At 37.1% G+C, this 16,088-nt stretch overlaps 1 protein-coding gene across 2 annotated transcripts in view; it reads right to left on the reverse strand.

The window, feature by feature from the left end:
* The window catches only part of CRIM1 (cysteine rich transmembrane BMP regulator 1), a 171,579-nt gene that overhangs the window by 72,359 nt on the left and 83,132 nt on the right, over positions 1 to 16,088 (reverse strand). Inside the window, exon 4 of one of the 2 annotated variants that reach the window (XM_021528076.3) lies at positions 11,044 to 11,164. The exons of the other annotated variant lie outside the window; for it this stretch is intronic. Coding sequence (XP_021383751.1) covers positions 11,044 to 11,164 — 121 coding nt within the window. The remainder of the gene's footprint in view (positions 1 to 11,043; positions 11,165 to 16,088) is intronic. 2 annotated transcript variants of the gene reach the window in all.

The following is a 16,088-nucleotide window of genomic DNA, read 5'->3' on the forward strand; positions in this document are numbered from 1 at the left end:
TGTTAGAGACACCCAACATAGTAGGGAATTTTTCCATTTTTTCCATGAGTATAGTAAGCTCTATACACAGGGGGCTTTTAAATATTACAAAAGTCAACTACCTAGCTTTTAATTAAAGATACCATAAAAGGGAACTTTTTTTTTTTTTGCATCTTTTGCATAGTATTAGCATTAGGAAGTAGCAAACAGATGCTAAGCAAGGGCAGCTATCATAAAAATCAGTATTCACATCAAGTAGATTCCAAAGCTGATTAGAATCTAAAGAATTCATTTGACAAAAAAACTTAATTTCATCCTTTGACTAATATAAATCAACTCCTCTGTTTCCCTGAGGGCTGAGACAGAAGAAAAGGACAGACACAAAAGAGTGATGCAGTAGGCATACGACCAGTGACCAAACACACTGACTTTTTCAAGTGCGCTGGTTTTTTTTCAAGTACATAAATATATGTATTGAATTCATCAGTATAGGAAATAAAATATAACATAAAATAATTCAACCTTGCATTTTTCTCACATTTTGCCATACCAGCAGGTGGCTTTTTTCTGTTGAAGATCTCTATGGTTTTTACCACTGTGTACCTCAGCTACTCTTTTTTTAGGTTTATCAGCTTTATCCTTCATACTATAACAAATATTTCAAATCTAAAAATAAGGTACTAGTTTAAGATGTCAGTTTTCTGATATTTCTCATATTTCTGATATGAAAAGCTATTTCTTTTTATTCAACTACTGTTTAGTGAGGAACTATAAATATCTGATCCTCTTAAAAATAAAACACTTCTGGTCAAAAATCACTTACAGATGATAATTTTATAAGTAATTAATAAACTTCCATATTTCTGTAACTCCAAGCCTTCTTACTCTTGAATGATCTCTCTCTACAACTAAGCCATCAGAGATGGCTTTGCCAGAAGCAAACAAAAAAAACCACCTGAAAACCAACAAAAAAGGAAAAACCCGTAGAAACTTCCCCAAACTTCATTACTGTTTAATTTATTTGACTGTGTAATTTCATGACCACTTTCTTCTCTTTACAAGAAAAAAACCAAGACCCTAATAATTATTTCATGTTTCATTTTTCCATGCTATTAAATACCTTTCTCAAATCCCCAAGGGCAATTCTGAATAAGTTTAGAGACAGTAATAAAAAAAGTGGTTTGGGTTGGAAAGGAACCTTTAAAGGTTGTCTAGTCCACTCCCACTCTGGCAATGATCAGGGACAACTTCAACTACATCACGTTGCTCAGAGTCCCATTCAACCTGATCTTGAATTAAAATGAAGACCAAAATTTGCTCCAAAATCTAAGAGGTTTTGAGACCAAAGAACTCTCCTCAATTAATGAGACCCTTTCTGTGTAGTAGAAATCATGTATGCAAGAACTGTAATGCTTTTGTAGAAACCAGACTGAAATTCACCAATGACATTTCAAAGAACAGCAGTGAGAAACCAGTTTTCATTTTAAAATGGTCTACAACCTTCAGTGCCACTTTTTAATTATTCAATATTTTGAGAAGGAAGAAAGAAGCAGAATTTGTGGCTGCTGAATTTTGACATGACATTTCCCTATTTTCTAATTTTCTATTATTTCTATTTTCTAAAGGAAACACAACTTCATACTCTTCATATAACCTCTGTAATGTTGATATTATCATCTGCTCCAAGTACCATTGGAAACTGCTGGGGAATTCTCATATCTACATCACTTTTAAAATGCAAGCATCCAAATTATAATTATATTGCATTATTATGTACATGGATCTTCCTAGACATCTGTGCACTTGAGAGTCTGAAGACAACAGACATTATTGATCTCTGTGATACAAACAGAAATTTGCCTGTTCAAGTCAGAAGTTATTCTCAACTACATTACTTATTCAATTTCCAAACAAGCTAATAGCTGATTAAATAGAATTAATGACAGGAAACACAGTGGGAAGTCTCAGGAGAAAGAGGAAAAACAATACTCAGTGTGATCAAGGTACACACTAATTGTTAGACCAACAAGTGAAAATAAAAATTGTAACAGAAAGACTTATCTACCAGCTTATTATAAGCTGAAAGAATTCAAACACCAGCTTGCTTATAAAGAATGGAAACAAACCAAATTTTATAAACACTACAACCTCATTCTAATTTCAAGCATAAAACACCACCTAAAAGTAGATACAATTAGGAGTCACTTCAATTTATCTGGCTTAAAATTTCTTTTCAAGTTTCAAAGTGGAGGAGTAAACATACCATTAACTCTAAACATGGTCAGATTAGAGCACTATGGATATATTTCCATAAAAAGGAAACTGCTTGCATAGCTATCACTGATATTTCCTCCTCCAGTGCAAATGGGGTTTTTTTGTTTAACTCTTGGGAAATGTGCTTCTTCCTTTAGATGGCAATGTCTTTCAGGTTTTCCAATTCAGTATTTCCTAAAAGCTGGTGGAAGACCACAGATGAGTATTTTTAACAGATAATACAGACAAAAAACACTGACCTTATAAAAGATGCAAGCAGAGACCTCTGTATTTACAATGTCTTACAGCTTCTTCTGCAAAAGATTTACAGGCTATTGCTTCTGCAAACGTTCTCATGTTTCCTCTCCTTGTCTGAGGTCTCTGACACTCAGGAGTCAGCCATTGGGCTCCAGAAATACCTCAGGTTTCAAGAGCTTCTGTTCAAGTTTGATACTGAGATGGCTTTAAAGAAACAACCAACCAACCAACAAACATATCATCTTTTCCTCATTTGTGTACTTCAGGAAAATATGGTTGCTGGCCAAAACAACCCACATGGTGAGGCTCAATGCCAAGGCAGCAATAATCTACCATCACACTGAGAACACATGGGAATTCCTGAGGCAGCTGTAGCAGGGAAGGAAGGGAATGCTTGAACTCTGAATTCAGCAATTCATTACCTCTCCTGGAAGACATCAGGAGAAGACAGACATGAAACATGGGTTGTCTAGAAAGGTTACATATCATCCCTATTATCCTTGCATTTTGTGGATACTCAGTACAGTGCAGTCTGTCAGCAGGACTGAATATCTCAGCAGAGCTGAATGAAGCAAAATAGTTTTCCTGGGAAAAATATTAACCATTTCTTAACTTCTGAGGATTTTAAAAACTAGATGAAAATGCCTAAACACCTCTTTCCAGATATTATAAAACTTCCAAAAGATTGCAGTGTTCTATTAATCAACCATTAAACAAAAGCCTACTGCAAGGCTGAATGAAACATGGGATGGGTTCAGCTATCAGCAATGTAGAGCTTTCCTTCAGTATAAACCTGCCTCATTGATAAGGAGCAGACTCCAATTCACCAAGTGTTACACCACCACGGTACTGATGCGCTTCAGATGGCAACGTGGTCTGCTAAAGTGCAGGAGAAACAACCTGAGCAAGCTGGCCAGGATTAGAAACCAGAGTTCCTAAGAAGCTGAGGACAGAACTGAAGGCATAAAAAAGCTTCTGCAGAGTCCTTAAAACAGATGTTTGATCCAGCTACCCAGGTTACTCAGGAGCTAATCCCTGAATAGAAGTCTCAGGAAGATAAAGGTCTTCGATCCATGATTGGTCTTACCAGTTTCAGCTGAACCTTCCTTTAGCAAAAACTGGGATCCACAACCACTTTCTCTTGGATACCAATTCTTGAGGATCAGAAGGGTGGAAGAGAAGTATCTAAAATTTTAGATCAAATACAAGGGAGACCTCTGTGTCAGCAAAAGTTGCTTAAGAGAGGTTACTGGTACAGGGAAAATGAAGAAAAACCTTAAGAAAAACCTTAATCCCTTGCCCTATCACTACACTAATTCTACATAAATTTAAATGCTCTCTAATGACATATGATTTTTGCATAATCATCTGCCACAGGACCCTTGTTTCAATTCACTTACATGAAAAGACTCCATGTCTTTTAACATATATAGAGAATTTCTAAAAAATACAAGTGAAACTGCTAATGGTGAATTTCTCAAGTGGCATCTCTATTGCACCTAAGACAACACAAGTTCTTGTTAGAAACAAGAGATTAAAAGTAATAAAAGAGGTAATTTCTTCCTTTGGAGTCAAAACAATTCAGCAATAGCATATACAAATTTTAGAGCTAGATTGCTACTTAGCCTTAACACCTTTAGAACTGATAAATAATGCACACGCACGTTAAAAATATTTTAGTACAGGATAGATAAAAAAGGGCATTCTCTTAAGAAGTTTCTTAAAGTGAAGCACATTTTTGTAGATTTACTCTCCTTCCTACTATGTCATAAATTGAAAGGTAATTAAATATGATAGAAAATTCTTGTCTAGTTTTGTTCCAAGTTATATCCCATTTCTATCCAGATATAATTTAAATTAAACCTTATCTAAAAACTACTTCCTATTATATCAAGGTATTACTCATTTTCATAAGCTGTATAAAAATGAAAATATTTAAAACTTTGGGCTGGGGGGAAGAACTAGGCTGTTTTCTAAGTAAGACTTTAATGCACATATTAATTGTGCGTTAAACCCTCTGACCCTCCAATGGGGTGGAGTAGATTATGAAAATATGAAACAAGATTTGATCATCCAGAGATTTAACATTTGGGTTTGCTCATCAAGCACATTTCACTTCTTTACCATACTGCAGACCAAGCACTGCCCTTCACAGCAGCCCCTGACTGAGACATTTTAGCCATAAGGGAAATGACAGAGCAAAGACTATTAAACAAGGAAAAAGGAATTCTATAACTAATTCATTTCAGAAAATTTTTCAGAGGTTTTCTTCTAAACAATACAAATATAATCCTACTCATTCATGGTACTTGAACCAACTGAGAGGATTGGATTTGCAATGCCACTCAGCTATGTGTAACTAAGTGATACTGAAATGGTCCAATTTGAAGCATCTTCATTTGCTCATCCACCACACCCAAGCCTTTTGGGCTCCAATCTTGCAAGACTGCATCTGTAGAAATCTTTTAATCACTTTTTTGGCATATGACATTTACCTACTCCTGCTATGCTCAACTTACAGTTGCTTTTTCTTCTCCTCATTCCACCACATTCTTGAAACTGCTTTTTTTAAAGCTAGGACTTGGGTAGAAAATAAAGTACTGGAAATTTTGATAGATAAACATATATCAATTATTTCTGAACTTTTTTGAATCTACAATGTATTCAGGATTATGGGGTAAGTTTTTTTAAGAAATATGTGAAGCAAACTTATTACTGGGATTTAGTGAGCATACTAATCCTGGATGTTTCCCTCCTCTCAGAAGAATACTACTATATTCTATATTATCAGCAAGATATTCAAGTCAGCATGCATATGCTGCAAGAGTTTCTCTCAGGAGCTAAAGAACAACGATGCTGATCCACTGAGACTGAGTCACTCCAAAAATCTAAGGGAAGTGTGGGAAATGTCCTTCAGTGGTAAATAGTTTGGGGAACGGTAAATGCTGTGAGACAATATTAATTAAAAAGTCCTTGTAGAGTTGTGTTTGCACTGTATATCCCCTCATAATGGTTTGTCCCTCCATATCCCCTCTTTGTACCTGTTTGGTTCATCTCAGCTTTCCCATCAGTACCTGTATGTCCATCAAACCCCAACCCATCCCCCTGTCTCCTTCCAGGTGATGTGTCCATCACCTGGTGACCCTTCCCCTTTGTCCAGATCCTTCTCCCAGGGTCACCAGGTAACTGGACCCTGTCTGGGACTCCTCCCCGACCCCCTCCTCAGTGGTCACTCTGACGCCTTGCCCCCAGAGAGCCGCTCCCCTGTCCTTCCCCGTTGGCTGTTCGGTTTTCCCTGCCCCCACCTATATCTGGCTGCTCTGGGCCAGGAGACCCTCTCTTTTGCTTTGGATGCCCTTCAAGGTCCAATGTGGCCTGGGATCTCTCCAGGCCCTCATTAAACTTTGGAACTAATCCTGAGGGAGAGCGCCTCTTTCCTTTGCTTGTGGGACCAGCTCGTCTTTGGACTCACGAGGGAACTTCTCCAAGCCCCCCGGGATCCAAGGAGAAGTTCCTTCCCTCTGCCCGACTCGCCCCACTGCACAGCTGGCCAGGCTCCACAGGGGATCTGTTCTGGTGGATTCGAGGGGGAGACGCAGCAGTCCTAGTTGTTTTTCATTTGTTTGTTTTGCTTAAAGCTAGAACCCAATTTAAAAAAACAGGACTAGTGATGATGGAAGACAGAAATTGAAAAGGAAGGCATTCTGATGGTCTACTTTGTAAGGCAACCTTAGTATCTTCAGAGGACCAAATCAGATTCCAGCAACATTGGTTGCTTCTAGCTATAATTACTTCCTTTAATCCTTAATTCAATCCTCTATTAGTTTTCCCACTATTTTTCTCAGAACTGATAACAGGAAAACCAGATTTAATTACTTAGGTTTTGTTCTTTTTAATATTGACACAGTGCTGATATCTCACTGTTCTCCATGGAGTTTTCTTGGTTATCTGGTTTTATTAAAAGACTGACTAAGAATATCTGAGGGTGGGGGAGGAGCGTGTGTGTGAAACATCTCTGACAAAAAGAGCACTGAATGAATCTTGAAATTACCAAATCTGTAACAGATGATAGCACAGAAGCAGAGGTATAAAACAGTAGCAAGAAGCAGAAACCTAATAAAGACTTAACTTCCAAATTAGTATGACAACAGTCACAAAGAAAAAGATAATCCAAAAATATTAGGTGCAAAGCTATCCAAACATGCTATGTTGCAAAAATCTTATGAAACGTGTACAAAACCATGTGAGCAATAAAAATATAAGTAGTTTATAATAATTGTCCTGTTCTGTGGAGTTGCGTTATTTGTATGTTTTATTATCCCTGTATTATGTATTGGTTTATTCCTTTGTACCCCCATGTACAACTTGGTTTGTCCCCAGTTTTCCCGCCTTGTCCTCCCTTCCCGCCTCTCCAGTGGCTGTCCATCGCCCTGGAAGGGGCGCAGTCTTTCCCTTTACCCCTCCCGGGTGCCTTGTCTATCACTCGGTGCCCCTTCCCATCCATCCAGAAGCTTCTACTCAGGGCACCGGGTGATTGAGCGAGGACCTGGGGCTCCTCCCATATCCTTCCCCCATTGGACCCCACCATATCCCCCCATCCCGGAGCCACCCCCTATCCCTATCCCCATCAGTCGTCGGTTACCCCTCCCTTACAGTTTATAAGCCAGTGCAAGCACCTTGTGCTTGTTCCTGTTGGCTGGCACCGTTCTAGGACATTTGGCCCCGTTGGGCTACAATAAACTCGGACTTAGCCCCCAGCAGGATCCGCTCTTCATTTACCACTGCGAGGCTTGCCAGCACTGCCCGGAACCCAAAAAGGCACTCTCCAAACCCCAGCCGGGAGCGGCGGAGGGTGCCTCGATCGCCCACTCTCGCCCCAGACGGAGAGCTAGCCGGGGCGGAGGAAAAGGGAACCGGGGCGGGAGCGCGGCACTGTTCCATTTTTCACAGAGCAAAAAAATAGGCAGATTTTAATAAAGATTTTTACACTTAAAAATAAAATCCCAAAGGAATCTGTAAATTTGATGAAACTTCATTTACAATAGGAAAAACTGGGAACATTCAAAGAGAACAGATTCTGTAAAGTTGATATTGATCACATTCAACTTTCAATAGAAGACCACAATCCTACCTTAAATAAACCACAGCAATGTTTTCTGTAAGAGCTCTAATACATTTTTTGTTCAACAATCTCCTTGGAGAAGTGAGCATCTTTACCAAGACCAGAGACAGACTGTTCTAAGCTTTCCTAACATAATAGCCATTTTCCTGTTTTCCAAACATTTAGTTTTCCTAACATAATTGCTGGAAATTTAAGATAAATGTCTCATGACAGCCTCATGAAAGCTGAAGCAACTGGTATTTTGATGTTGATGCCAAATCAGTATGTTTTGTTCTGTTTGAACCACTGCATTAGAAATCAGTGTGACACTAAATGTAACCTCTGAGTGCAAGAAGAAGAATTCATGGTATCAGATGTTTACTATTCCCACTTTTCCCTTGGCTTTACTCAAGGAGTTTTCATTGTTATAAATATGCAGTCAAGAGTTTGCTCACAAAAGAAATGCCAATTTATTGTCAGATTTAAGGATCTCCATTTTCCTAGCATATTATGTACAAGGAACAGGCCAAGAACCAGATGTGAGGTAGAAGTCAATCCGCTCCTACTGTATGTGAAATTATCAACTTCTTGTTAACCAGCTCAGTGACATGTCATCTGTTCCTACCTAACCATGGCACTCTCCTTTAATTGCTTTCTGATTCTGCTTGTATTACACTTTTATTTCAGTGGCAATAAATGAACCAGATGTTAATTTCTTCAAGAGTTCATAGTCTTAAAAACACAATTTCATGAAGTCTAAATGACTGTCTAAAGTCTAAAGTCTGTGACCATATAGAACAATGTCTCTGCTTTTAATAAATTATTATCAAATGTATACTAAAAAAATACAAAAAATTTTGAATTTAATTCTAGCAATGAAAAAAAGATGTGATATGCAGTTAGATAATTCTGAACTGAATCTCAGAAAAGGCAATGTTAATATTTCATAATTCTTAATATTTTATTAGGAATTTTTGAAATTAAGGAAAACCATCTGGTTTTCCAACAGTAGACTCATTCATCCACAAATGTGCAATTTTGTCCTATAAATCTTGACATGCAAGTCTCACAGAGATCCTTCAAATATAAAAAGTGTCTCTTCAAATATGAGGAAACACTGAACTTGAAGTAAACTGGCTCAATTTTCATGTTCCAACTGACTGTACTTTGTTTCCCTTTCTGTTTTCTCTTTTCATACATGCACTTCTCTTTCCTCTGATCTTTATTAAAGCTTTCTTTTCTATTATTCCCATGTCTGTGTTCCTTTATTCCCCCTTCAAATAAAATCTTTACTTACAGCACATGAATGATGACTATGGCACTGTCTTCCTTAAGAAGACAGCAGTATATGAAAATCAAAATAATTAAATATATTTCTAGCAGGTATGCAACAAGTAAAGCATCTATAAAATCATATTGCTGCCAGATTCAGTTTTTCTTCTTTCTCACCAACTTCATTAAAAAGTGGATTATTGCTTTGGCTAATTTAAGGCAATCCAAATAGCAACCCACTTAATAACAATATACAGCAACATAGACGAGCACAAGACACCTACAATTATTTGTATCTGTCTGCAGACATATTAAGTTATGCTAATTGTGGAGGTATTTTGCAGTTTTATACATCAAGGAGGGCAGAGGTATTAACACAAAACCCCCTTTAGATCCAAGACTCCAGGACCTTAATACTCCTCTATCCTAGCTCTGACCTCTTGTTAAACTCTGATCCCAGGAATGTGCAATGACTGATTTCAAAGAGGTTTCAGGAATCCATAATTAACTAGTAACTCCCATGCTGTAAGCCTTCCTGTACAGTTGGGACCTTTGTGCACAGGAGAAGGGAACACTCCTTTCATTGCTGACTTGCCACACACGCAGACAAGGACACTTCAGACATAAGTTAGCGCTCAGCAATCCCGGTTTATTTTTAAACCTTCTCACCAAAATAAAAAGATTATTTCAAGAATATGCTTGCTTTAGGTGTTCTATTTAAGTTCAGTTCCCACATGTGTACTAGAAATATTTCAAACTGGCAATTTTACTGAAGTAAATGAAGATTTACTTTTGTGGTACTCTATATTTACTGATAGAAGGAACATTGAAGTTATCACTGACAAAGAATAAAGTGGATATTTTTCATTCTCTTCACCCAAGCACTTTGCAAACCACAAGTTATATTAGACAGCATAAAAATAGAACATAATTTTACTTCTGTGAAACAAAAATAATTTGGCTTATATATCACTTTTTAATCCAACAAGCTGAAACAAATTTGGAAGTAAAAACATACCATTAATCTTTCTAATGTATCAATGTTACTAAGTCTTAATCTAAACTCTAAATTGATGAAATATTAATCGGTGACTACTTCTTTGACTTTATAATCTATCTTTCTGAATACAGTCCTTAGCAGCATTTCATTCTAGTTGAAATGCTGAGCTACATTTGCAACAATGGCAGTATGATGACTGTTTAAAATCTGCAGACTGCTGCACAGTCCCAACTAGCCAGGTCAGCTCTGAACTAATACATCACTGCAAATCCTAGGAAGTTTACAGAAAATATGCCAAAGAATAAAGGGAGGATACTGAGAAGATGCCACACTACAAGTGCACCCAAAGGGTACCTAAAAGACAACAACCTTGATTATACAATCTTTGCCCTCTTCTACTTTCTGAATTCTTGGCAAGTTTTTTACTACTTTACACAAGGGGCTAAGAATATCACAATATTCTATGACCTTCCACTAAGTGAGCCGACTAGCTACAAGACAAATTCTCTTTTTGGTGTAAAATCTTTTCATTTATGTTAATTTTTGCTTGAATATGTATTTATTTGGCATAGTCATGAATCAGGTTTTGAGAAATTTGTTGTAAAAACACAAACTCAAATAGTGGTGCATAACTGTGGAACAAAACCAATTCTAAAACTGTCTTTTTTTTTTTTTATCACAGTAAGTTATATCTACTTGAACAACAGAAGTTAAAATGCAAGCAAGAACTTAAAATTTCCCTACAGTTCCCCTACAGTTCCAGAGAGTTCCATCTTTCACTTTTTAAAGTGGTCATAGAAAAAATTAGATTTCTTTTCTCCTTTAACTAGATGATTCTTTCTAGCATGTATTCCTTCATGTCCATCACTTAACTCCTTATCATCAAATACCTTCAAAAGTTAATTTTGCAAAATTAATTGAATTAACTGAAAGTCAACCTAGAGACACAAACTCCTCAAATAATTTTAGCAGAAACCAACTTCATGCATCTGTACCGTGAAGACCATTTTTCTGCTTTAAAAAGATTCTGTGTTTCCATCAGACTGATATAACCTACTTCATGTAGCTTTTATTCAGTATCAGCATTTATTGTCACAGAAGCACGCATTATTACCCTGTATTTACAGTACTTGAGTTGTCAAGAACAAGTGAAAAGTTACTGAGCCATCAAGACACCAACCTTGTGGGCAGGGTGCAGCAGCCATCGGCCGTCAGCCTGACTTGGGTTTCATAGCTATCCAGGGGGCAAACAACTTGCTGAACAGGAGGACATTCGACTGTGCTGCAATCCACACTGAACACTATGGAGGAAGGGAAGAAGAACATTTCTTTTACTCATGCTTTAGAAGCTTTCTGCAAATTACTTCCTCGTAAGCAACCACTTATTGCATCAGCCTTTTAAGTCACAAAAAATTCTCCAATGAATGCATGACTGCTAGGTAAAATTACAAAAAGCCTCCCTTTCTCTTTAAGATTAATTTTTTAAAATTATTAGGAAACAACTGAACTGATAATAATTAATAAAAAAATTAGTTAATAGAAGTACCCTAGTCATGGAAGAATATATATTCCCTACAGCTTTTAAAGCAGTAAACAATCCATTGTTTATTTTTTTAACTAATAAAGTCTGTTTAAACAGCAAAATACTTGGGTTATAGGAAAAAAAGATACACTACAGATATATGTGTGCATGTTTAAAGTACATTTTTAAATACTATTTTATTAGGTTGTCTTGTTAGTATATTTATAGATGGCAAAAATTAAATACAAGTTAACAAATCTTTCTGCATTAGTGAGATGAATCATTCTACTTCACAAGAAAGACTGACTGACAGCTTTTAGAGAGCAACAAATGTCTAGAAATGCAAAGGAAAAAAAAAACCCAAACCAGGCTAAATATATATTTAATGTTCTAAGTTATACTCAGGAAAACTGAAACACAATTTGCTCTTATTTGGTCCTAAGTCTTCCATGTAAAAAATACTACCAGGTAAGGTAATATGTATCTACTATACCTTTTCATAATTATACTTAGAAAGTGCAGAATAAATGGTTCCCTCTTTAAGAAATGAGCTACTTTCTGACTGAGCAAACAGGATGAGCAGAATGTTATCAGACTGTAAATTATGCAGTACAATATCCCTGATTACTGATAAAACTTCACTGCAATATTCACTTCACTATCACAGCGACTTACAGAACTACTAAAGCACCTTGACAATCCTACCCACATTTCTTGCAAGAGATCATAACCTTCAAAGGGCCATTTTTCCTCTTCTGGTCCTACATTTTCCAAGCTTGATCCTCAGTGGTACATAGCAATAACTGACTCTGTCATTATGAGACATCAGTCTCAGAATTACATCTGGTCTTTATATTGCAGTGGTTACGTGGCTCACTAATGCTGAAAAGCAGCCCAGACTGTCTTTTTTTAATCAAATACAAACTTAAAAAACATGACAAACAAACCCCAAGTTAAGACTACTCAAATATAACTTTTTCTCTTTATTATTACATTATTAGATTAATCACAAAACAGCTGAGATAGGACAGAACCTCTTAGAGGCTCCTAAGCCAGGCCCTGTTGATCTGGCTGCCCAGGATTATGCCCAGGTGGCTTTTCGATATCTCCATGGATGGAGACTCCACTACCTCGCAGGGAAAACTGTGTCAGTGCCCAGTCAACCTCATTGTGGAAAAGTGCTTCCTGATGTTCAGAGGGAATCTCCTGTGTTTCTATTTGTGCCTCTTGCCTCTCTGGTCCTATGACTGGGCATCACTGAAAAGAACCTGGCTGTGCTTTTACACCCCCTTCAGGTGTATTGATAAGATCTTCCCTGAGCCTTCTCTTCTCCAGGTGGAACAGTCCCATCTCTCTCATAGTTTCCTCATAGGAGAGAGATAAAGACAGATAAGAGATGAAAAATTTTGAAAAAGGAAAAAAAAAGTTCCTATTTTCTTTCAGATTTAAACAGGTTTCTCAAACTGGAAAAAGTATTGACAGAAAATTATAAGTAAGCTGAAAATATTCTGAGGTTACAGAACAGCCTGTAATTGGATTCTTCATTTCTTTAAGAGGTATCTCCCAGATTAGCTGCACTACTGTCCTGAAAAATAAGACAGCAAACATTTGCCACTGACCGTTCAGTTTTCTTTTTACATCCTACTGTGACTCCAATAATTAATACATGCACATTTCATGAACAGTTTATAGTTATATATGATAACAGCTGGTATTATATATCTTATTCTAAACTATTTTTTTGGTCTATCACAGAAACTTCAAGCTTTCAATACAGTTTGACAAATCTGTGTTCTTCAAGAACTCATAAATATGTTCCAGTTTCCTATCAGTGAAGATTCACCCAATCAACCTTTGCTTACAAGTCTTCAAGATTTTTCACATACATTTTGTATATAGAAGCATCTGAGAGTTACCACTTTTTACAGGAACGTAGCAGAAACCCTGCCATGGTTGCAGACCCTGACGTATCTGCAGTCATGTGCTACCTCCTTTGTAGACTACAAAACCAAAGGTTTTGAAACCTGTAATGAAACCAGGTGAATAAAACTTTCTAGTAGAGTAGGTTAGCAAAGTATATTAAGTGTTTTACATTTCACCCTGACATATTTCAGGCTAATAAAATGGCTGGCTTTTCACCTAATACAATGTACAGTTTAGGGCAAGATCTAAATAAATACCTATGCATCTAATGGTGAAGGATCAAGTCAGTATTTGCATTTCTGATGAAATAGGGGCTCAGCACAGGCTGAGGCTTCAAAAGTTGCAAATTTCTGAGGGTTCAGTATAAGGATATACAGTTTGCTTTTACAGCATGGAAGCATCACATGACATCCTCTTCTTTCCGTTCAGATGCATTTCAACTTATGAACAGTGCAACAAAACTACACATGATTATAGTAGTCGCACTGTCTGCCATGGGAGAAGTAGAAAAGAAGAATCTCTCCATGACAAGGCTTTATCCTTTTTACACTCCATGACACTTCAAAATATATTACATACAACCACAGCACTCCTGGACTTTCAAGGCAGCTATATCAGTGCCTGAGCCACTTTCTTAACTGTCCTATCCCAGGTATTTCCCTAAATGGATCTCCAGATTTGCTGATTTTTTTTTTCCCCTCCCCCACCTTCAGTGCCAACTTAAAAGCCATTTTTCCAGCTTCATTAGAAATGTATCTGTAATCCTTCCTCGCTTTTTTAGTCCAATCTTTACCCACTCCTATCTCAAGTTCTGTCAACATAAGCTTTTCAGAAATCATCCAATAAAACAACATAAGTACTATTCCGTAAGTAACAGAGGACAAAAGAAAAACATGATAGAACTCTATTTCTCTGAGCTCCATATAAAAACTTGATTTTGCTGACCCTTGTCCTTAGTGCAAGGCTGTATAAACTGCAGATCTGATTTTCAATACTGAAGCTGGATCAGGGTGGAGCACAAGCTACTTCCCTGTGCGTCATTACACATTACCTACTAAATTATGGTGCTGGTCTTGGACTTTTCATCAAGCCCTGATTGCACAGAATTCCCCAAAGAAGTAAGGCAAACAATAACATTTTCTTTACAATCGTGTTTAAACCAGTATTTGGTAGAGGGAAAAAAAAGAGTAATTTTCAGGCCATGTTGAAGATGAGTGAATGAAAGCTCTGCCAAAAAGACTTCTGAAAAAATGACAAATGAGTAGTCTTTTCAACACAGGTTGTGTCTATCATGACAGACATTTCCCAATGCTTTCCCAGAGAGGTCAGAAACTAAAAGATGACACTCTCCATTGCACCATATGCAACAACAAAAGTTATCAAAAGGTACAACAAACATCTGTTGGACAACTGGTAAAGTAAATTATTTATCTTGCTTTATTCAGAAATTCCTATCAATACTTCAGCAAAATCTTTAAGAAAAAAAAAATTGAAAATACATTTTGAGAAATATAATCCCCAGCTTAAAACTAAATTCAATGCACATTGACTAAATTCCCTACTTGGGAATGAACAGTTACATACATCTTGTAGGAATAAAAGAGGCATCTTCTGGAACCAAACCAGGGTTCTTTCATCTCTGAGCTTTGCAACCACAGTAAAACAATGAGCATGACATACTTGTTCTCAGTAGGTGACACAGCTGTGATGAGATACTTTGTGAAACAACAGATAAGAACATTTAAAGCAAATGAATCTGGAGGTTAATAGACATATATGACTAAGCAACAAAGTTTCTTCAGTATTCATTTTAACTGAACACCAAAGCCTTCAATTGTATTCCTGAAGTAAAAAGGGCAGAAGAGGAAGTGGATCTCAAAATGAATTATTTTAATTTTATTCTAGGATTTAGTGTTGAGGAAATATTTTCTATTTTTCTTTTACTAACTCCATTGCCAATCACAGCACTTGAACATATGCAGTTCTCAGCAGAAGGATCCCAACTCAAATGCCAGAATTAACTAGAGAGCAGTGATATCTTTTTTAAGGAACAGAAATAAACACAGTTTATGCTTTAATTGCACAAGTGCTTTATCTTGGCATAAAGCAGCACTGCTGTAATAGGAAGTAGTCCTCCAAGCTTTATTTCCACCAGAAAGCCCTTGCTGTTGCAAAACCCCTATTGAGGCTGGTTAAACAGACATGGAGGTGCAGAAAGAGTGTTCTGGATGCACTGCTCCCAGAACTAAAGTTTTTAGGTCTGTGGCAAATAATGGAAACATATTTTTCTCTGTTCAACATGTTAACTCCATAGACTTGCTGACACATTCAGTAAAACTGATGACATCAGCCCCACAAGAGTTTCTGCATGAACACCAACCTCCCAGGCCTTTCTATGTCCATGACACATATTTTTCTAGCAATATGGCATTTCAGTAGCAATTCACATAGGTCAGTTCCTCTCTAACTCTTCTTGTCTACAATTCTTCAGGATAACAAGTCAGTCTCTGAAGATGCAGGGTATATTATCAGGTCTCTAAATTTCTAAGCCCTATTTGCAAAGCTCTACATTTCCCTTAAATCCCGTTAATTTCTTTCCTTCACCAAACTCTTCAAAGCCTCTGCTCTTTTACCCTCCTAACACACACCTTCATTTTTCCAGTCCTATGTACCCTTCACCTCTTACAACTCCCTGCAGTGAAAAATACAAACCTCTTCAGAAAACAATTCAGAGTTACATAAATTCACTAACGTGACAGACGATCATATTCAATTTGAAG

Source organism: Lonchura striata, chromosome 3 (assembly GCF_046129695.1).
Source record: "Lonchura striata isolate bLonStr1 chromosome 3, bLonStr1.mat, whole genome shotgun sequence".
NCBI classification, from domain to species: domain Eukaryota; kingdom Metazoa; phylum Chordata; class Aves; order Passeriformes; family Estrildidae; genus Lonchura; species Lonchura striata.